Source organism: Rousettus aegyptiacus, unplaced genomic scaffold, assembly GCF_014176215.1.
Source record: "Rousettus aegyptiacus isolate mRouAeg1 unplaced genomic scaffold, mRouAeg1.p scaffold_m13_p_16, whole genome shotgun sequence".
Classification (NCBI taxonomy): domain Eukaryota; kingdom Metazoa; phylum Chordata; class Mammalia; order Chiroptera; family Pteropodidae; genus Rousettus; species Rousettus aegyptiacus.
Genome location: NW_023416291.1, coordinates 22,003,019 through 22,025,124, shown reverse-complemented (window position 1 = coordinate 22,025,124; position 22,106 = coordinate 22,003,019). Strand labels below are relative to the sequence as shown.

General features: G+C 45.2%; 2 protein-coding genes across 2 annotated transcripts in view; one reads left to right on the top strand and one right to left on the bottom strand.

The window, feature by feature from the left end:
* LOC107518861 (serine protease 55) overlaps window positions 1–8,242 on the bottom strand; it is a 20,466-nt gene extending 12,224 nt beyond the window's left edge. Inside the window, exon 1 of the mRNA XM_036233598.1 lies at window positions 236–8,242. Coding sequence (XP_036089491.1) covers window positions 236–290 — 55 coding nt within the window. The 5' untranslated portion in view covers window positions 291–8,242. The remainder of the gene's footprint in view (window positions 1–235) is intronic.
* Window positions 7,666–22,106, top strand: LOC118612382 (serine protease 52-like). The gene is made up of 7 exons (XM_036233335.1): window positions 7,666–7,731; window positions 7,908–8,000; window positions 11,450–11,567; window positions 16,341–16,536; window positions 17,377–17,618; window positions 18,913–19,055; window positions 21,837–22,106. The coding sequence occupies exons 1-7, from the start codon at window positions 7,666–7,668 to the stop codon at window positions 22,104–22,106; spliced, it is 1,128 nt and encodes a 375-aa protein (XP_036089228.1).

Genomic DNA, 22,106 nt, shown 5'->3' with positions numbered 1-22,106 from the left:
GAGGAGCAATCTGCTTCTGGACAGAGTCCAGCTCCTTGACCCCAGGAGAAGAGACACCCCATTAACATTTGTTGAGTTGGCCTTAGTGACCAATTTGTTAATTAAGGGGCTCACTAACCAGCTCTTTCACTGCCCTAATGCTCTGACTGGGTGGAGGGGACATGAGCAGGGTCATTGTCATGCCCAGTCCCGCCCGGGAGAGCTGCTCTGGACACTGGGAGAGGAGTCTACATACCGAGATGTGCGCCCTTGGCTTGGGACATGAGCAGCAAAACTGATAACAGAAGCATGACTTTGGCTTTGCTGTTGGCCTGGGAGGTGACAGAGGCCGGGGCTGAGGGGGATGGCAGTGATAAGGCCTGCCCGCTTATATTCAGCCTTGGCTGGTGATGTCACAATCGGCTATGGGCTTAAGAACTCAGACAGGTTTATGCAGGTTTCTCTTCTTGCCATTTGTTTCTAAGATGGTTGCACAGAGGAACCTCATCCTTAAAGCTGTTTTGTCCGAGCTTCCCTTTCTGCTGACCCGCCTTTCACTGAGTCCTTGGTGGGCACCTTGCTTTTGGCCCCCATCATAAATGGCCTATTTTAAGGCTCAAATGCATCCTCTTCCATAGAGCCTGTCACGTCAGGGGGCCTCTGTGAATATGTGCCTAAGGCCTGAACAAGGGGCTGCCAGGCTGGACGCTCAAGGACGGGGAGGAGCTCAGAAGGCTGGGGGCCTCCCCCGGCACTAATGACTGGAATAGTGTGATTGCCCTCATACTCCTTTGCTCAGGACTCTGACCTGAGACCACCAGCGTGAACCTCACAGGCTGAGTTCAGAGGCCCTCACCTTCCTTCACGCCCAGCCCAGCAGGTGACAATCCCTGCTTCCACCACCACCTGGTTTATTTCACATGGCCCCAAAGTCTCCAGATAAGTCTCTGACCATTTCTAAAGACAAAAAGAGAAGACTCAGAGATGTAAATGCCTGGTCCATGGCTCCCTCTTCTGTCAGCTGCTCGGCCATGGATATGGACCTTCAGATTTACCTCACAAGTCCAGTGCACTGACTCAGGTGGACTTGATCTAGGACTCCTCAGGACTTCCTTCCTGGCCACGGGGCAGGCCACTGGTTGAGAGTGAGTCATGTGCTCCTTTCAGTTCCCAAACTGCCTGCCGGTCATATCCAGCAGACCCCTGTCTACCCTGCCCAGCCTCGCTCTTGGGGTTTCCTCCTCTGTAGGAAAAGGATTATCATGCTCACAAGTAAAGCTGTGAAGCTCAAAATGAGATTCTGTGATTCAGGTGGTGGCCCCTTGCCTGCAGCTGCTCTTTGGCGCCCTGGTGTCCACTCGGAGTGTTGAGCCAGCCTGTCATGTGGCCATGGACAGAGCCAGACCCACCTGTTCTGAATAATACATCATCTGTCTTCTCGAAGGCCTAAGCCTTTCTTTAATGTCATATGGGTGAAGGTCCCAAAGCACACCGGGTCACCTGGCACTGGTCCCAGCATTGGGAAGATCCACGTCTTTGTTCTATGTTTCCTTTGGACTCAGCTCTCTCCCTCCTCTGGCCCTGCTGCCACACCCTGATAAATAACCATTGTTTTTCTGCTCAAGTTCTATTGGTTCTGGGGGTGTGGAGGGAGGAGGAGCCTAGGCCCAGTGTCTGATTGGGAGGATGGAGAATAATAGCTATGTGAGATTAGCAGGAGTGACAGGTGCATTCGCTCTAAACTGCTGCCCATTCTCTATGAAAGTATCTGAACAAAATCACAGCTCACCTCTATAAAGATCCATTGCCTTCTGGTCTATATCTCTCCTATTCACATGACTGGGACCCTATTTCTCATGAAATATTCATTCACTGTCCAGTATTTCTTCACCAAGCTTCTTTACAATAACGATGGACTGCACCATGCCTGAACTGGTGGAGGGATGGACAGGTAGGGACAGAGCCACCATGCCCAGCCATAGCTGCAGAGGACGCCACTTCTACAGACTACAATGAGAATGGCTCCTTCTGGAATTGGGCAAACATGGCCCGGGTGTGGAGAGAAACTTCATTGCTCTATAAGGAATCTATAGAAATTCAGAGGAAAGGAGGCACATGATGATGTAGTCTGCCTAGGACTGCTGCCTGGCTGATGCTCAGGGGCCCGCGGGGTGACATTATTGCAGTGACTTTATTTACCACCATCCTGGCCAACAGTTCTAAAACTTTGGTGTCCAGCCTACGGAGCTTGTTTGGTGCAGATTAAGGTCGTCAGATTTAGCAAACGAAAATACAGGATGCCCAGTTACATCTGAATTTCAGATCAAGAACAATTTTTTTTTTTTTTTTTTTAGTATATGTATACCCTTTGCAATGTTTGGGATATGCAGTGTATCTGCCTACTCATCTTGTATAGCTCATCAATCACAATACTTTTATATTCAACCTCTTTAGTATCCTCAATTACATATTTCTCAGTAACTCTTCTGTCATGGTCTGAACTGTGTCCCCTTAAGAATTGTATGTTGAAGTTCCAACTCCCAGGACCTCAGAATGTGACCATATTTGGAGACAGGGTGATTAAGTTAAATGAGACCTTCAGGGCAGGGCACTAATTCAGCATGACTGGTGTCCTTGTAGGAAGAGACAGCAGTGTGTGTGCACAGAGAGATGACCATGTGAAGAGGCAGCAAGCGGGGCCATCTGCACACCAGGGGGAGAGGCTCAGAACAGATCCTGCCATTATGGCTCTCAGAAGGAACCCAACCCTGTTGGCACCTTGATCTTGGACTTCCCAGCCTCCGGAACCGGGAAACTGCTGCTTCCCTGTCTGTGGTATAGCTTTGGCAAACAAATACAGCCACCCTCTTTCCTACTTTAGGCCACCACCGTCTTCCATCTGTATTATTGGAGCCACTTCCTAAATGATATTCTCTTTTCTAATTTCATTCTCTCTAAAATAATCTCAGTGTTATACCCAGAATAATCTTTTGACGCACATGTGACTATATGATCTGCTTTCATTTCCCTGCTCTCCTCATTAACCTCACAGTGAAGTCCAAATCTCCTAACACGTCACAGCGGGCTTTGAGATCTGGTTCCCGAGACTGTTAAAACTTGCCCAAAGACCCAAAGTTCTTTAATGTCGAAGCGGATGTTTGAACACAGGACTCTTCAAGAGGCTCAGTGGGGGGCGAAAGGAGAATGTACAAAGGTTTGTCTGAAATGGTGTCCTTTAAGTTCCCCCTGCAGAGGGAACACAGAGAGGGAAGACTTGAGCTATGACGCAGACTCAGCTAAGCCAGGCTACCCTGCATCTCCTGCTTCCTCCCTAACCCCGGGCTTACTGTGATGTCACCGAGGACCGGCTGTGCCATGCATTTGTGACAGCCCCAAAATACATAAAGAACTACAACTCAAAATCAAAGAATCCAAACAATCCAATTACAAAATGGGCAGAATAACTAAATAGACATTTTTCCAAAGCAGATGTAAAGATGACCAACAGGTAAATGAAAAGGTGTTTGATGCCACTAATTATCAGGGAAATTAAAACCACAAGGAGATATGACCTCACACATGCTAGAATGACCATCATCACAACAAGAGAGAACACGTGTTGGTGAAGAATTAGAGAAACAATATGGAGGTCCCTTAAAAAAATTAAAAATAGAATTACCGTATGATACAACAATCTTGCTTCTGGGTAGATATATAAAAGAAGTGAAAACGAGATCTCGAAGAGATCTGTATTCCCACATTCATTGCAGCATTAATCACAACAGCCAAGATAAAGAATTAGTGTCCATCTATAGACGAATGGAAAAAAAAGACATGACATATATATAAAATGAAATATTATTCAGCCATGAGATAGACCTATGGATCATGTAGATGTATGTTGTTTCTAAATATTGGGGCATTTCCCAGTTATCATGTTATTGATTTCAAATCTAATTCCATTGTGGTCATAGTATATACTTTCTATTTCCTGAATCATTTCAAATTTATTGAGACTTATTTTATGGCCCAGAATATAGTCTATCTTGATACATGCTCTGGGATACTTGGCAGAGATGTGTGTATATTGCGTTGTCATTGGATGCAGTGTTTAATAAATGTAAATTAGATCGAGATAGTTGATCATATTTTTAAAGTCTTCTATACACAAACTGATTTCCTGTCTACTGAAGCAAAACAAAAACACTCTGATCCTCTTCCCAAAGTGGGAAGCCAAAAGTCTCATAAGTCAAAATATCTACCTCTGGGTAATAATCATTGTGTGTTTGGTTTTTTTTCCCACTTCAATCATAATCCCATCTTCAAATCTTTGTGTCAGTTTAGGCCCTCCAAGAAGCAGATACCAAGACTGAATTATATGTGAAAGATTTATTGGAGGAAATGCATGGAATGAATAAAAGGTGTGGGGGAGTGGCAGGAGACAGAGTGTCTTCAGACCCCAGTGTCCTCAGGGCTCACATGAGGGATAGAGTTAGAGGATGAGTGAGCAGGTCACACTTAATAAATTTATTCTAACATTTCTATCCAAGACTTTGGATTTTTTCTTTTATATTCTACAAAAATTAATATAGGCCATTTTTTTGTCCAAGGTTTTCATCTGTCGACCAAAGAGAGCCACTTCCAGCTGCTCCAGATAACCCACTGAATCTGAACTTTCCCTTAAATGCACCCAGATTGATCATCTATTATCAATCTGTGGTAATCAATTATCGAATTGTGATAACCAATCACATTTTACTTTATTCCTCACCTAAGTCCCTTGAAATCCATTCTCACACATAATCCTTAGGCTTCCACAAATATACATTCACTGAATGTAACAGTTTATTTAATGTACATACTGTCTTCTCCTGAGTCAGGGTTGAACTGATGCCCTATGAATTCTGTTGGGTTACTCTACTTATGGTTCTAACTGCCATGAGAGGCATTGGGATGTGATGAAGAGAGAATCAGTATCCCCTGGGGAAGTAGTTATTTCAGTCTAGTCATTGCAAAGTCTTCAACTAAGAGGAAACTAGCCTCCCACAAAGGAGTGGAGGGGCTGCTTTGATAGGAAGGGAAGCTCAGTGGGATTGGAGGTTTTAAAGCACAGTGATCAATCTTAATCCATCCAACTATTCCATTGCGATTTTCTTGAGCACTTCCTCCCCCTCCCCCCAATTAATCATCTTTCAGGTAAGCATCTAAAGAGGTAGTAAATTCAAGTTATGTTGGAATTCTGCCACCTACAGGAATAACTCTGGATCTGATTTTTGATACAATTGATGAGATTCTTCTAGGGCAACTGTAGAAGGTTCTCCGACTCTTGGATTATGTTTTTGAGTCAAAACTGTAAAGCCTCAAGATTGCTGGGTTTGTTTTCTGTAAACTTTCCATGGCATTTGTAATAGCAATTCTTATACTTATCTCCTCTACTAGATAATTCTATTGCAAAAGCCACTTAGGTTCCTCTAATAGGTAACTGATTTCAGGAATGACAGGTAATAACTTGAGAAACTGTTTTGACATTGCACACCACAGACTCCCAGAGTCCCATTTTCCACCAGTAATGAGGTCATCACTGCCTTTAAATCAAACTTTGGGCCTGACAACAAATCTTAGATTTCCATTTTTGCAATTGTATTTCCTAGAACCATTTTCAGTACCAAATACTGTATCAGTCAGGATTCTATCAGGAAAACAGAAAACACTCAATGTATCTCAAGGATAGGGACTCAGAAACAGGGGCTTTCAGAACCATTAGAAGGGTTTTGAGTGCAAAGGTCAGGAAAAAGAGTTGCTTGCTTTCAGGCGCTTAGCCAACTCCAGCAATCATAGGAACTCACTGCTGATGATGTTTTATCCTCTTCAGCATTAGAGTGACGATTTGGAGGAGGGCACCCAAAGTTAATGGCAAACCTCACAACTGTCGTCTGCTGAAATCTGCATTTACCTGCACATTGCTGCTACAGGAAAATAATGGTTCCTCCTTGACTTCTACCTCCTAAAACTTGGCTGAGGATCTAAATCGGAAGGCTGCTGGGTTTCTGAGAAACGTAGCTCTAAGCTTTCAGTCTCTACAATTCTTAAGAGAATTTAGGAAGGCAGAGATGGTGCTAAATATTGAGGTATAGTATCTGGCATGTCGACCTACTCAGTGGGGAAAACAAGAAGAGTAATTCCCTCAGATGGTCACTATGAGGGTAAAATGAGATAACACTTGTGAAGTCCTGAGCACAGTGCATCATAGTGATAAGCCTTAATGGGTAGCTTGATAACTTTATCAGCCCTGAAATAAGACTGGCTCATAGCTTTCCATTCTGTTCTCTGGGAGAGAGCACTAGATGACTCTGTGTAGTATTTTCTATTTTTCACTGCACATGCATTGGCTGTCCTTCCCTGGCTGACCCTTAGGGACTGAGTCGCCTGCAATCCTAAATATCACTTAGCTTGCCTTTAGCAACGAGAGGTCCTGACAGAAGGTACGGGCTGGACGTGAGAGGGTTTGGTGTACTTCCTCTGTGTTCTTCCTGTTGAGCTGCTTTGCTGCCAGGCGCAGAAACCCTCCTTGACTCAGTTCTTGCTCAATATCTCTCCTCCACACCGGTTGCTCTCACTGGATTCCAGTAACTATCCTTTCTCATTTGTCGTTCGTCTCTGGAATGCTTTCTCCTTTGTTGGACCCATTCAGGGTGCCAACAACTGTTAGTCTCTTCGCGAGTATCTTCATTTGAACTTTCTGAGTGGAATTCTATTTCTTCTGAGATCCTCCAAATTGATACTCCCAGGATCATTTCCCTAAACTCCCAGGTCCTGTGGTTCCAGATCCATTGGTCTCCTTGATTCCACCTCAGAGGGCTGGATGGAAATTCAGAAAGTCATAACAGGGCTCAGTAGAAGTCCAGCAGTGGAACAATGCCGAGCAGAAAGACTAGGCCCACCCCTCCTCACAGACAAGAGGACTTCATCTCCAAGAGGCCAATGGGCTGTCAGCAAACGGGCAGTTCCCTTAGGGAAACACAGGCCCCAGGCCCCACCTTGCACTCTGTCCGAAACAGAATCAGTGAATCTGGGCCCGGGTCTCTGTAGCCTTGTGCTCGAACACTGCAGGCAGCCCGGGACAGCGGAGAACTAGGGCACAGCTGAAATCCAAAAGGGAAAGGAAGCGGGCTAAGATCCGCGGGGAACAATGTCTATTTCTTAATCCGTCTCCTGCCCCAAATAGCTCCGCTCTCCTCCTCCAGCTCATGTTTACGTGTCTGTTTCTTTCCCTGGCAGCAGATGCCACCAGGCCTTCAACTAGGTCACAGAGGGTGGTGGTGACTGACACAGGCCCTCAGGCCACGTCCTCCCCTGACCTTGCTCCCCAGGGCATCCTGGCAAGGGCCCCAATCGCGAGATCCACAGCAAGCAAATGGCAGATCCTCTGTCCCGCCTGAGAGCTGGCAGGAGGCCTGTCCCTGGTGGCAGCAGGGACAGCACGGGGTGGTGCTGTGCCCCCCTCCCCGCCTGGCCTGCGGGGCCCCCTCATCTCCCCCCACCTCAGCCCTGCTCCGGTGCTCTCAGAGACCCCACTCTTCCCAGGGGGCCCCGCTGCTCCCCCTGAGAGAGCACTGAGCCGGTGCCACGGGGACCCGCAGGGCCGAGCCAGGGCTCCCAGCACACACCGGGGACAGTGGTGGTGTGATGGGTAGAGCGAAAATCACAGTCAGAAAAGCTCACTTCAAACGCCCGTCTCCTGAGGCACTGGAGGTGAGAGCTCGCCCAGAGTGGCCCAGCTGGGAAGTGGCAGAGCCCGGGCCCGCGAGGACCCACCACACACCCCGAGCCACCCCTTCAGCCTCCCTCACAGCCCGACGTCGTGGTCCCTCCGTCTCGGGACCATCTCGGCCCGGGATCAGGTCCTGATGGCTCCTTTCTCTCCACAGGTGCTGTCAGAGCACGGCTACGGGCAGATCACGACCGAGATCCGGGAGGGACAAACTTTCTACTACGCAGTACCTGAGCAAGAACCCCGATGGGTACTGTGGTCTCGGGGGCACTGGAGTGTCCAGTCTGCTGGGTATGCATTATGCATATTTCTTATGGACCCAAAATTCACTGTTGGAGCCCTAGCCTCCAGTGTGGCTTTGTTTGGTGATGGGGCTCAATAAATAAGTTTAGTAATTACAAGTAATTAAGGTTAAATGAGGTCGTAAGGGAGGGACCTTGATCCTACAGGATTAGTGTCCTTATAAGAAGAGACACTCAGAGTGTGTTCATGCTCTCTAGCGTGCGCGCTCTCTCTCTCTCTCTCTCTGTCTCTCTCTCTCTCTGTCTCTCTCTCTCTCTCTCTCTCTCTCTCTCTCTCTCTGTCTCTCTCTCTCTCGCCACTCAATGAGAAAGGGCCATGTGGGAACACAGTGAGAAAGTGGCTGTCTGTAAGCCAGGAAGAGGGCCCTCGCCAGGAACTGCATGGGCAGGCATCTCCATCTAAGAAATCCAGCCCCTGGAATTGTGAATAAATTACTGTATAAGCCACTCGGTCTGCGGTATTTCGTTGTGGCAGCCTGAGATCAGACTAAGATAGTGTTAAAAAATAATTTCCTCCCACATACTGGCCCTTGAGGTAACAGCAAAAAGGCTTCCACCTAACTGGGCGATTCTTTTGTGGCTCCTATCAGTGATTTTTTGAAGTGGATAGGAACAATGCCATTTCTGAACTTCTGGTTTTGGAGGTATGATTTATATTATTTAGTAAATTAACCTTTTAAGGTATATGGTTCCACGAATTCTGACAAATACAAATGGCTGTGCGACCAGCACCACAAGCCAGAACTAGAACCTTTCTGCCACCCCCGAAAGTTGCCCGGTGGCCCTGGGGACCCATGCCCTTCCCCAAGCCCCAGCCCTTCCCCAAGCCCCTGGCAACAACTGATGTGGTTTCTGCGCCTGTCATTTTGTCTTTTCCAGAATGTCATCTAAATGGCGTCCTGCAGAACGTAGTTGTGTCTGGCTTCTTCAGCTCAGCATAATGCATTTGAGATTCACATGGGTATGCGTAGCTACAGTTTTTTTTTTTTTTCTCCTGCTGACTACTGTTGCTGTTGTCTGATGTGCCACTGTTTATCTATTTGCTTGATGTTGGACATGTAGGCTGTTACCAGTTTTTAGCAATTATGAGTAAAATCACTGCAAACATTGTGTACTGATTTTGGTATGGACATCTGTCTTCATGTAGTGGAACTCTGGTAAAATGTGAATGCATGTACCGATGTGCTAGGGAGATTTGGGGATTGCGTGGGGTCTGAATTAAGGTACTGGATGTGGCGCGTCCCTCACTCTGCACTCTGGAAGCTATGCGGTGAAGCTGGGTGGGGTCTGGGCGGCAGTGGGAATTCTTTATGTATGCTCTGTTCCACTGCATATGAACGCATGCGCTCCAGTGCCCTAAGTTAGCAAACATTTAGAGCTGCGGTGAAACATTTTGCTCTACTGAATTAAATTCACGCTATTTTCCAAAAGGACAGAGGTAAGGAGGCTTTCCTTCCCATTTCGGGCCCCCTCCTGGCAGAGAAAAGGTATGGGTTAGGTTGATGAAGTCTAATGCTTTGCTTACAGCTGTGAGAAATAGAGTAAATGCTTGTTTGTTCAAACTCTATATCCAATTACATGAACTAAGTTCCTAATATTTCATCTGCCTTCTACTAATTCTGATGGGATACTTCCAAGAGTTTTTTAAGATATATTTTAAAGCCTCAAAACAAGTAAGGACAGATAAAGTCCCATAGTCATTTCCCCTAAAATGGAAATCCATTATGTATAGAATTTTGGAAACCATTTGCACTGACAGCTTCTTGCCAATCTTTAGTAATAACACTTATTCTCCACACACCTGTCACATCCATGGTGATTTCTTATGAAAATTATTCAGTGGCTGCATAGGAGGGAAGGCTGTTTATTCAGATTTAAGCTTTATTTCCTAAATTGGCCCAGCTACCTACTACTGGACCTGGTATAATATTCCAACTCAATATTTTAGTTCGAACCATTTGAATTTGCCAGTATTAGACTAAAACAGCAATTCCATATGATTTAACTGAAATGTTCCTACAGTTCCCGTGGACCTTGGTACCTCTGCACATGTTTTCTGCCCATCTAGAATGCCGTGTTGGTTTCTTAGGGCTCTCATGACAAAGTACCGCAGAACGGGTGGTTTAGAACAACAGAAGGCTATGGCCATGGTTCTAGAGGCCATAAGTCCAAAATCAAGGTGTTGGCAGGGTCGTGCTCTCTCTGAAGGTGCTAGGGAGGGATCTGTTCCAGGCCACCCTCCTGGTTTTTGGTAGTTCCTTGGGTAGTGGCAGTATAACTCCAGTCTTTACATGGCGTTCTTTCTGTGTGGGTGTGTGTATCCAAAATTTCCTTCTTATAAGGATATTGGTTATATTGGATTAGGTGCCAACCCTACTTCTGTGTGACCTCATCTTAACTAATTACATCTGCAACAACCCTATTCCCAAGTAAGGTCACATTCTGAGGTAGTAGGGGTTGGGACTTCAACAGATGAATCGCGGGAAGACACCATTCAACCCATAACAAATGCCTTCCTGCTCATCCCCAGTGCTATTTCTCTGTAGATTGGACTAGCCCAAACAGGGCTTATTTCCTCTACAGAATCTTCCCTAATGGCCTCTTTCCCCACAACTTCTCAAACTTACCACACACCTATGCTCCTCCCAGACTGCATTGCGTGGCCCTCTGCAGCTCTCGATGATACTGATGTTCTTGCCTCATTGTATTAAGGTGGTGTCTTTGTTCATGTGTCTCTCCCAGATGGGTGTGAGGTTTTAGAAGACAAAGAACAAATATTGTTCATCTTTGTACCATCCTCCAAGCCAGGCATACGGAAAGGGCTCCACGAAGTGCTAGCTAACCTAATGAATGAACAAACGAATGAAATGCACCTATAAAAACCGCCTTGCAGCTGATCTCTGCCTGAGTTTGTACTTTATACATGTCTTGTTCACAGAAACTGCTGCTTGCCATATACCTCCCTTTGCTAGAAGACATTAGTAGAAAGATATAATTAGCAGACAGAGACTTTAGGACAGATGAAATTAGTAGAGAATTAAAATCATGGGCTTGGTATTTGCCAGGTCCTGTGCTAGGATACACACATTATCTCATTCATCCTCCCAATAATATGGTGACTTAAGTATTATTATTATCATCCCTATTTTACAGATGAGTAATCTGAGGCTCAAAGTTCAGTAGTTCCCCCAAGGTCATGATAGTGATGTGAGTTCTCTTCTACGGGAGTCTGAGTCTGTGCTTACTCTGCTGTATCATCTGACCTGTTTGGACCGGCAGCCTTAGATCCTTTCTCCTGGGGAGTGCCTTCAGCTCTTTTGCCCTGATGTGTTAGTGAACCTGACTTGCAAGAGCCCAACTGGTGTGGAGCCTAACTCCTCCATCTCTGCTCTCCCAGTTCCAGACTGATCTCCACATCTCAGAAGATGGGCTCACAGAAACCATCAGGTCCTGCGTTCAGGATGCTACATGGCTGCCTCATCTAGACCATCCAGTGACCTATTGTGACCTCGGTGGTCAGGCTGGGCTGTGAGATGGCCGGCATGGAGGGTGAAGCCCTGCCCCAGTCCCTCTGAGTTGAACATGCACGGTCTCACCTGAAGTCTCTCCACCGGGTTGAGTAAAGACCAGGGCCAGTTACAGAATGGAGGACGGAAGAGCAGTGCTTCTGCTGCCCATAGCCCTGCTGCTGCCCTGGGCACACAGCTCCCTGGCACGTAGGTCTCTCCTGGCGTCCTTGTGTCTCTCCCTCAACAGGGCAAGAGAATCACCTGCGGGCTTTGTTCAAAAGATCAGGCCCTCGGATGCTAATTTTGCAGTTCTGGGTGGGATCTGGGGAACTGTACTTTTAGTAAGCCCCTAAGGTGAATGTGATGTTGGGGTCAGGGCGGAGGGCCTACACCAGACTTTCAGATTATTGATCTCGTAACATCTTCAACTTTAAAGTTACATATGGAAGAGCTGTGTGTGTGTGTGTGTGTGTGTGTGTGTGTGTGTGTGTGTGTGTGTGTGTTTAACATCTATGTTAGGTACCAGCGTGTTCCAGAACAAATGGCCAGTGTAAGTAAACCCTTTGAGAGGAGTAACCAGATGTCAAGCTGGAGATGCCACCGAGCTACTTCCTGCAGCTTTAAGGCTGCATGTAATTCCGAAAAGGTATTTCCCTGCTGCTTTCTCTTTGAATACATTCTGAAAGATCACGTGGAGACTAACTGGTCTAATGCGAAGCCATAACATGATATAACTATACTGAAGGCAGTATGTTAATACCTACTACAGCTTCAGCCCCTGGGTCCTGAGAATTAATGGAGCCTTGTGTTACATTCTGTGTGTTGGTTGACAAATATCAAATGTATACCACATGCCAGGAGCTGTTTTAGGAGCTGGGTTTATAACAGAGATTGATATATTCATTTCCTACTCTTGAGCAGTTGTACTATTTAGTGAGGGGAAGGAAGTATTAAACATATAAACAAGTCAATAAATAAGTTATTTCAGTTCTTGTTAAATGGTATGAAGCAGACAAAATTGGCTAATGTGATGAAAGGTCTGCAGGTGGCTATTGAGACTGTTCTAGTAGGTGGTCCAAGAAAGCCTTCCTGGGATGATCCATCCCAGGCTGAAGCCCATCTGATGAGAAGATATATTTCCAAGCAGAACTGACAGCAAGTGTAAAGGCCCTGAACCATTAATGAATGTGCTAGGTATGTTTTAGAGGCACCCAGGTCAGTGTAGCTGGGGCAGAGTGAATGGGAAGAGGGCACTGGACAAAGATAGGCTCAGAGAGGTCAGTGGGGCCCAGAGCATTCTGGACTTTGGATTTTATTTTGGTTACAATGTGAAGCCATCAGAGAGTCTAAACGGGAGACAGTGAAATGAGAGGTGCTTGAGAAGGATGCTCTGGATATAGTAGGGGATAAACTGTGCAGGAGCAAGAGTGGAAGGATGAAGATGAATTAGGGGGCATAAGAGGATGGTGGCTTGGGGGCGTTTATAGCAGTAGGGATGGAGGGAAGTGGTTGGTTTCTGGATGTGAGTGGTAATGCTGACTCAATTCATGATGCATTGGATGTGGGGAGCAAGAGGAGGAGGAGTCAAGGATAACTACTAGGAACTCTTCTGCCCAAGCAAATGGATGAATGTGGGTACCATTTATCAAACTGTGCAAGGCTTGTAAGAAAGCAGATGTGGAGTGGGGTCAGGTAGGTCAATAGGTGAGTTTAAGCCACATTAAGTTTGAGGCGCCTCTTAGATATTCTTGTGAGGTATTTAGCAGGGCAATTGGTTAAATGAGTTGGGAGCTCAGCGGTGAGGTCTGAGAGGGATAAACGTAAGATCATACATAAAAAGATTACATCTGAGTTATGGATAGGATGAGATACTCTAGTCAAAGTGCATAGATAGAAGTGGTCTGAGGAGCGAGCTTTGGGTTTTGGAAGAGGAGAAGGGTTAGTCCAAAGAGCATGACAGGGACGGCCATTGACGTAGGAAGACAACAAGAAAGTGCATTCTCCCAGTGAAATTTTCTGTAGATAAGACCCCAGATTGAAGCAAGAGTCTCAGACAAAAACTCAGACTTCTTTCTCCTTGGTCCAGACTGGAATGAAGCCAAAGAGCACCATTCTAAATCAATGTTAAATAAATAAGCAGCCGGCTGGGTACTATCTGTTTACTAAAGACAAGGATATTAAAGCTTAGAGAGATTAAATCAGTGGCTCCAAGTCACAAAGCTAGCACACAATGGGAACAACTTGGAATTCTGACTCCAAATCCTGCTTCCTTCCCTCCTCACCAGGTGTCCTACCAGCTAGGACAGAGCTAGGGATTTCCCATGTCAAAACCATGGTGCCCTCTGCAGACTTGAGTTCTGCCTCTCCATTTAGGCTCTCTGTCACAGTCACCAACACACTGATAGGCTCTTTTGGAGGAAAGAGAATGTCTGAGACACCTTGAGAGTTCAGGCAGAGAGAAGCCACTCGACTAAAAGGCTGAAGTGATCCCTCCTGATCTCGATCCGGTTAGTCTCATCTCTGGGTCTAGGTGATTCAGCAGCTTGGTAAAAATCTAGAATCTTGAGTGATTTCAATCCAGGGGGACTTGAAAGGGACTACCTCTGAACTCCCCCATGAGGAATTTTGCTCTGTGGACCCAAGATCTCACTTTGTTCTTTTATCTACAGAATATATGTCTAAATCCTTGGGCTCCCAGAAACTCTCCTAAAATTCACAACCACATGCCTCCTATTTTCCAGGTCAGCCTCAATTTTATGCAATTTTCAACAAATTTGAGATATTACTCACATAAAAATATGAAATAATTTTTGTACTTGCATAGACTTTTCATGTAAATACATTCACATTTCAGTTTGCATGACCATTGGCAGCCTGTCATCAATATTAATACAGCATTTAACATGGTATGAGCGAAATCATACACTTCTTAAGGAAAAATTAGGATAAGGAAGCTAAAATTTGCTTCGACGTTTATATATAAAAATTTAAATAGGTATGTTTTATGTTAATGTAATTTAAGTAAAAATATTTTCCCCATCACCATTTTAAACTGTAAAAGTATGGTGTTTTAGAACTGGAAAGAACCTTGGAGATAATTTTATCGAATCTCTCATTTCATAGGCAAGAAAACATGTGACCCTAGAAGTAGCCTGTTCCCTTACAAGGTAGCCTGTGCCACCCTATGGTTTTCGCTTACTGATGCTGGATCTGAACAAGCCTGATGCCACATCTTTAAGAAAATCCCGCAGGAGTCTAAAGGCTCATCTGAGTCTTCTTTCCTCCTGGATCCTCATACCATAAGTCTTCCCAATATGTTGACTACTCGTGTCTAAATACATCCCCATTGTGAATGCCAACCTTACGCCATGAGGCCTCAGACAAACTGCCATTCAAATGATGCGGTCTATGACGTGGAGAACTTAGCGGTCATCTTGTCAGCATCTTGTTGCTGATATTTTCACATAAGCAGCTTCCAAACTAAGGCTTCCTTCACAATCTCAAGCTTTGGATCTATTATTTTTTCCAACCAAACTTAATGTGTCTATTCTTTATTAAGTTTGATTTCAATGGTTTATGCTCAGGATTCAGATCTAGCTAGATAATTCTCAGTATCAATTCTGTAATCTATAATACTAGTTCTCACTCGGTTTTGTGTCATGCATTATAATGCACTTTTCTTTTTTTCTTCCAAGTTTAAGATGACTTTTTATATATTTAAATTCTTCTGTGAAAAATTTTGAATGTAATTGCGTTTTCTCCCCGTGTATAAGCATGGCGAACACTTAGAAGGCAGTTTTCCCAGTGGTTATAAGAATAGACTCTAGGGCCAGACTGACTAGTTTCAATTGTTAGTCATATTTTAGCTCTGGGATCTTAGCCAACTGTCCTAACCTTAAACTTGCCTTTGCTGTCTCATCTTTAGCATGGGATAATAATAATTTCAGTTATGGGGTTTCTATGAGAATTAAATTACTTATTTTAGATAAAACAGAATAGTGCCTGGCAAATAGCAAGTGCTTAACAGTTTAGATTTTATGATGTTTATTTTTCTCATTACTCTGATGACATTTGAAATACATTAAAAGATGTCAAAGTAATTCTATTACATAGGAAATGTCAAAATTGTTACTCCTTTCAAGGTGCCATTGGGATAATCCCTAGAATGAAAATTGGGTAAATTTTAATTTACTAATCACAGTATGAAATACAGGAAAGCAGTGAGTTAGGAAGGGAGGGGCTGATCCGCTCCCCTTTGCTGTAGAACTTCTTGTGCCTGTGCCGTCCACGTGGACGGGGCCTTGAAAATGTCCGTCCAGAGCTGAAGAGAAGAATCTTACGGTCTATGCCAAAACCATATATCAAGGCCCTGCTCTCAGAGGACAGTAAGGCCTAATTTCAAACAAGTGAATGTTCCTAGGTGGGCTGCCTCACTGGGGTGCAGTAGCAAGGTCCAGCCTCGGAGTCTGTGGTCATGTCCCCTGCCCACTGGGCCGCAGGTGGAGATGCTTCCAAGGGGGCACAGCTACGGCGAAGGCAGCAGCCGTGCTCCTCGCAGGCCCATTCTTACAACTGTGGTGCCTTTGGCAGACAAGGGGGGCGTCACATTTGAATGATGGGTCTTCCATCTGGTGGTAACCTGGCTAAGCCACCGCTACCTGCGGGCCAGAGGGAGCGGGCGAGGAGAAGACATCACTGTCCTTAAGTTCCTTCTAAGCACATTAACCTTGACTGTTGGGCCCTGGTTCTCTCTTCCTTCTTCTTTCTTTCTGCTTTTAGTGACATGTGGTCAAAGAATAAGTGGCAAATATGAGAATTTAAAAAATTCGAAAATCGTAGGCGGGGGACCTGCAGACATTACAGAGTTCCCATGGCAGGTGAGAATTTTTGACCATGGGAAACATCTCTGCGGAGGATCAATTCTCAGTGAGTGGTGGATTCTAACTGCGTCTCATTGCCTCATAAACAAAAATAAGTAAGTATTGCAAACGGAATTTGTTTTTTAAACCAGTGTGGTAGAATATTTGCTCCCACGTCCTTGTTATTCCCCTGGACTCTCCATCCAGGTTTGTCAGCCATAGATCAAAGTATCGGGAGGCTAAATACATGTCTGTGTGGTTGAATATCACGCTTTGCAGGTGAGAGAGAAATTGTTCTCCTCCTAGGAGGTTTTACATCTTTTTTGGGTGGGACCCAAATGGCGGAACCAATGTTCCTTGGACTTCTCAGCCTCTTGCCAAGTGCATGCAGTCCTGGTCCAAACTGCTGAAAAGCACCTTCCTAAGCATTTGCTCGCACTCACAGGGAGGGTAGGTTGACAGTGACCACAAAGTTAGAGAATCCTAGAAGGGATGAGGACCCCAGGGCCGGGTGCCAGGCCCAGACGCATGACAGAAGCTCCTGAGGTGCTGTCTTAGCCTAAGTCCACAATCAGTATTTTTGCGAAACTTCCCAGGTGTTTGTTACAATGCCAGTCGAGCCCTTCTTGCAAATCAAGGGCCGGGTCAGTTCTCTCAATTACTTGTGCAAAGCACGACTTCCCAGACGTTTGTTGATGAAATTTACAAGTAAATTTGCCTGAGTAAGAGGTCATCAGGCCAAGAGCTGGTTGGCAACAGGATGGAGCTGGAGCTCATGTCTGTCTCCTCCGGCCCATTCACAGCTCTTTACCTGGCTCCATGCCAAATACATGGGACCAGATGCCTCCGTCCCCCAGCTCTCGGGACCACAGCCTCATATTGGTGGAACCATTTTCTCGTCAGGCTCACCTTTTGCCCTTATGCCACTTACCTTTTTTTTCCTGTTTGGAAATAAGATCCACCCTGGAGATCACACATGGTGACAGAAGCTTAAACACCAGGAACTTGACGAAGATGAAAGTGGACAAGCTGATTGTTCACCCTCATTTTGATAGCTGGCACATGGATAATGACATCGGTTTACTCTTGCTTGAATCCCCATTTCACTTGGATGTCAAGAGAGTGCCCATCTGCCTTTCAAAGGTCACCGACATAAGGAGATGGAGAAACTGCTGGGTGTCTGGATGGGGCATCACCAGTGAGTTACTGTAGCTCGACCCAGTGTGGGGTGGCCCCCTGGCTGATGTTCACAACGAGAAGCAAAGAGCTGGAGGCTCTGCTGGCTCCGGGGAGTCTGCTGGTGGATTTGGGGGTTTTAAGTTCTCATTTAAAGTCCCATGACAAATGAACCTTCTCTTTGGTTCCCATGGGAGTTGTCCTTCCCGGGTTCCTGTAGCAAATCCTATGTCCATATTGTGGAACATGAACCTTAAACATGGTGTCAGGGATAATCCAGGCAGAAGTTTTCAGTCTAAGGGGTGACTTGGAAAAATTTCGAGGGGCAGACAAATGGACGGGCTCCAGGAAATCCATACCTATGTCAGCCAGAGCAGCTGTGTTCCACTCGATGTCAGCTCTGCTCCTTTATGATAAAGGTCTCTGTGGCTAAAATATTTGAAAACCACAGGCCAATATATGAACTGAATATAAACTTGTTCTTATACAGAGTTACCCTGTAAACCACTTCTGCCATTTTTCTCAGCTAACACACGAAATGGTGACCTTTTCTTTTTCATCTTGGTAAATGTGTCTTGTTCCATAATGACCAGAATGGAACAAAACCTATTCCAGTCAGTGCTGTTCCAAGTAGGCAGCCCAATGGTTGCCCATGGATTCCCATGAGGTCCCAAAGCTCAGAGCCGTTTTAGAATTCCCCATTGGGAACCGCCTTTAGAAGCGCCACGTGAGCTTCAGAAAAGGCCAACTTCTTAACTTAGAGGCCCTGCTGCTTCTTTCAGCACGTATTCATTGGTTTTCTATGATCCAAGCAGTGTTCTAGGCTCTAGAGATTCAGCAATACTAAACGAAGGGAAAAGTATCCTTGTTTTTGGGGAGTGAACATTCTAGGTTGCTGTGTTCACCTTCTCCATAGGAGGTGAATTCCTCAAGGGTCCTGACACAATTCAAGCCCATCTTTATGTGCTGTGGACCGAACTTGTCATCATGGGTTCTCTTTACATCCTCGTAGATTTAAACAGAACACTTTTTAGGACCCTAGCTGGATGCTGGCAGCTCCTGGGAGGTGACAAGATGGTGTACTCAGGCTGAAATCCAATAGGGGCCAGTTCTGGGGACGTCTGGATTCAGAGAGAGTGGGCCCGAGAGTCTCCTGGACATCCCTCCAACTCCCTTCTCACTCAGGTCAAATTTGGGTGGTTCTCTCGGCCTGCTGTTGAGATGAAAAGACATGACATGGGTGGGTATTTGACCTCCATCAAAGAGGCCACTTTGAGCTCAGGGTCGTCTCCCCGTCTGCTTCTTCTTTGGGTCAGTTCCTATGTTACGTATGTATCCAGTGTTGCAGAAAGTCGACATCCAGCTGATCAAATGGAAAAAATGCTTCCATGCTATGCCTTCGGTCACCAAGAACATGCTGTGTGCTGGAAGCCCTCAAGGCGGGAAGGATGCCTGCCAGGTAATAAAGCTTGTCTTTTTCTGCAAGAGGGGCTGCCGCGGAGGGCTAGGCAACATTTCCAGGATAATTGGTTCCCCTCTTCCTCCTTGGGATAAGTTTCCTAGGGGCTGCCATAACAAATTACCACAAAGACGGTGGATCAAAACAACAGAAATGTATTCTCTCACAGTTCTGGAAGTCAGGAGCCCAAAATCAGAGTATAGGCAGGACCATGCTCCCTTTGCAGGCTCTGAGGGAGGACCCTTCCTTGCCTTTTCTGGCTTCTGGTGGTTGATGGCAATCCTTGGTTTTCCTTACTTAGCCCGTAGGTGCATCTCCAATCTCTGCCTCCCTCTTTAAATGGCCCTTTCCCCTGGGTGCGTGCATGCGTGCGTGTGTGTGCGTGCGTGTGTGTGTGTGTGTGTCTTTTCTGTTTGCTTTTCTTAAAAGGATATTGTTGGATTAGAGCCCACCCTAATCTAGTAGGACTTCATCTTAATTTAACTAATTACATCTGCGAAGACCTTATTTTCAAATAGGGTCACAGCCTGAGGTTCCGGGTACACGTGAATATGGGGGGGATGCCATTTAGCCCAGTACAGATGCTCTGTAACCAGAGGGGGCTGTGCAGGGTAGTGGTTAGGGGCACAGGCTCCCTTTGTGTCCTTCCTGGCTTCTCTACCTACTGCCCGTGACTTCCCTTTGTGCCTGTGTCTTTTCAGATTTCATCATCTGTAAAATGGGGATACTGAGTTACTACCTTTTAGGACGGTTGTGAAAACAAATCAATGCACAAAAGCACTTAGAACAGCACACAGCAGAGGCGAGTCGTAGTAAATGCTATCTGTAGTGTTCTCCATCGCCATCTCTCACACCTAGTCAGTGCTCAACAGCATACAAACTGCTTCCACAGTACATGAAAGGGTTATGAACCAGCCCCAGGAAGCTGGCCTATTTCAGTTGGGGAAATTGAGGATCAAGGAAGCCGACAGCTTGTTGCAGAGGACACACCAGCAAGGTAAATTACACATCCAGGATTCAAACAAAGGCACACTGACCTCTGGGGTTAGAGCCATCTCTTGGTTTCCAGTAGAAATGGGGCTCCAGATCCCACAGTCCAGCCTGGCCACGCCCAGAGTTGGCTGGCTTAACAACCACAAAGACATGGGAGACACCTTTGAGCAGAGGGTCGCCGTGGACCAGGGCTGGGCTTGGCGCTGTGCAGCCGTTATTCCTTCCATTCACGCGGCCGTCCTATGGAAGAGGTGCACTTGTCACCAGCATAAAAAACATCTCTTAAAATATGGAAAAAATATTTCACATTCTCTCAGCTAAATCTTGAGCCTGGGGTTTGAACCAAGGTCTGTTTGGCTCCAGAAATTTACATTCTTCATTGTTCTGCTGTTCCGCTCAACATCTTTCATGCAGATCTCCTCTTTTCCAGGGAAGTGATTGTAATTCTTCATTTATAAGAAAGGTCATGGGACTTTCCAATAACTTCAAGGAATTTAGTAAAAAACAGTTTAGTTCAAAGTAAGTTGATGGGCACAACAACTTATTCATGATAATATTCTGGTTAAATGAAATCCTGATGATTTTGCTTAGGATTTTTAGCATGTCGTTGAATGGTGCTACTTTTCCATTTTCTTGTGTGTCGCTTAATATTTCTAAAAATAAGTCTTTGTGAGCTGCGAAACAATATGTACCACTTGATCCTATTTCTGTAAAATAATAACGATGTATGCGTATTACATACACGAGGATGTGGAAAATTAGATTTGACTAAGGAGTTGCCTCTGCATGGTTGGAATTAGAAACGTTATTTATTTATTTGAGTACGTGGTAAAGAAAATTCGGGTGGTGTAAGTGGGTGTACGGTGAAGGGGCAGTTTGCCTCTTATACTTGAGTTCACTCCCCAGAGAAACCATAGCCACAGTGTTACCATATTCTACCTGAAATATTCTTTTTATACACAATAATGTGTGTTTATGTATAAATTCAATGATTTATATAATTATGGCTATTCTTCACATTCTTCTTCCATATGTGAGTTTTCTAATTTTTTTTTTTTTTGTTTTGGATGAAGATATATTATGCTTCAATAGAATTTAAAAAGGTTCGGGGGCATGAAAGGCGGTGCATGCCTCAGTTTTCACGTCAGTGATGTCTGTTTTGCTTACCTGGGCTCACTTGACAAACTTCTCCATGATGTTTTAAATTTGTAAGTTGTTTAAAATTTCATGTTTTAAACTCCCGTATAACATTTCAACACAATTTTTATGTTTTTTGAATTTCGTGTTTTATTTTATACACACAAACCAGTTTGTACGCCTGCCGTCTTCAACCGATGACCTATTAGGAGGCAGAATAGATTTTCGAGTTTTTCACTTGTTGCTATTGTGAGCAATACAGAAAGAGCAAAATGGGCTGCGAAAAGTGGATTTAAAGTAAAAAGGCAGGGAAAAAATTAGAAGAATTCTGAAAAATAAAAATAAAAAAAACCCAAAGTGCTTTGAGGAAAAATGGATTAGTGAATCACTCCTTTGTGTATCAAAATGAATGCATGCGAGTGGATGGTGGTAGCGGGTATCCATTTTTTGACCAAGTTGCTTGCGAGCTTTTCTGACAGTCACAGAGCTGGGAGCATAGTACTGTAATTGGAGAATCTAATCCAAATTTAAAATGCTCATCGAAAGATCTCATCGGTGCTTTTTGCCTTGTGCCAAGTGCCCCTTTTTCAATAGGCTGTGAGAGTAACCTGCTATTGTCCCTTCCGTTCCCAAACAACTTTTCTCTCCTAGGGTGACAGTGGGGGGCCTCTGGTTTGCCAGAAAAAAGGCAACGAAAACATATGGTACCAGTTGGGCATTGTCAGCTGGGGAGTGGGCTGTGGCAAGAAGAATCTTCCTGGAGTGTACACGAAGGTGTCTAATTATCTGTCATGGATTAACATGGTGACTACAGCATCAGGAAGGCCCTACGCGTCTGAGCCAGATTCCGGGTACAGTTTGCGTCTATCACCTTGGACCATCTTGTTACTGTATTTTGTGATGATTCTATTACCCCCATGA

Excerpts from the sequence above, each read along its gene's own strand:
- LOC118612382 (XM_036233335.1), top strand. The coding sequence starts at position 7,666 with ATGGGTAGAGCGAAAATCACAGTCAGAAAAGCTCACTTCAAACGCCCG. Across the intron at positions 16,537-17,376 it reads TGCCTCATAAACAAAAATAA|ATCCACCCTGGAGATCACAC; the intron begins GTAAGTATTGCA and ends TTTGGAAATAAG. Across the intron at positions 17,619-18,912 it reads GTCTGGATGGGGCATCACCA|TTCCTATGTTACGTATGTAT; the intron begins GTGAGTTACTGT and ends TCTTTGGGTCAG.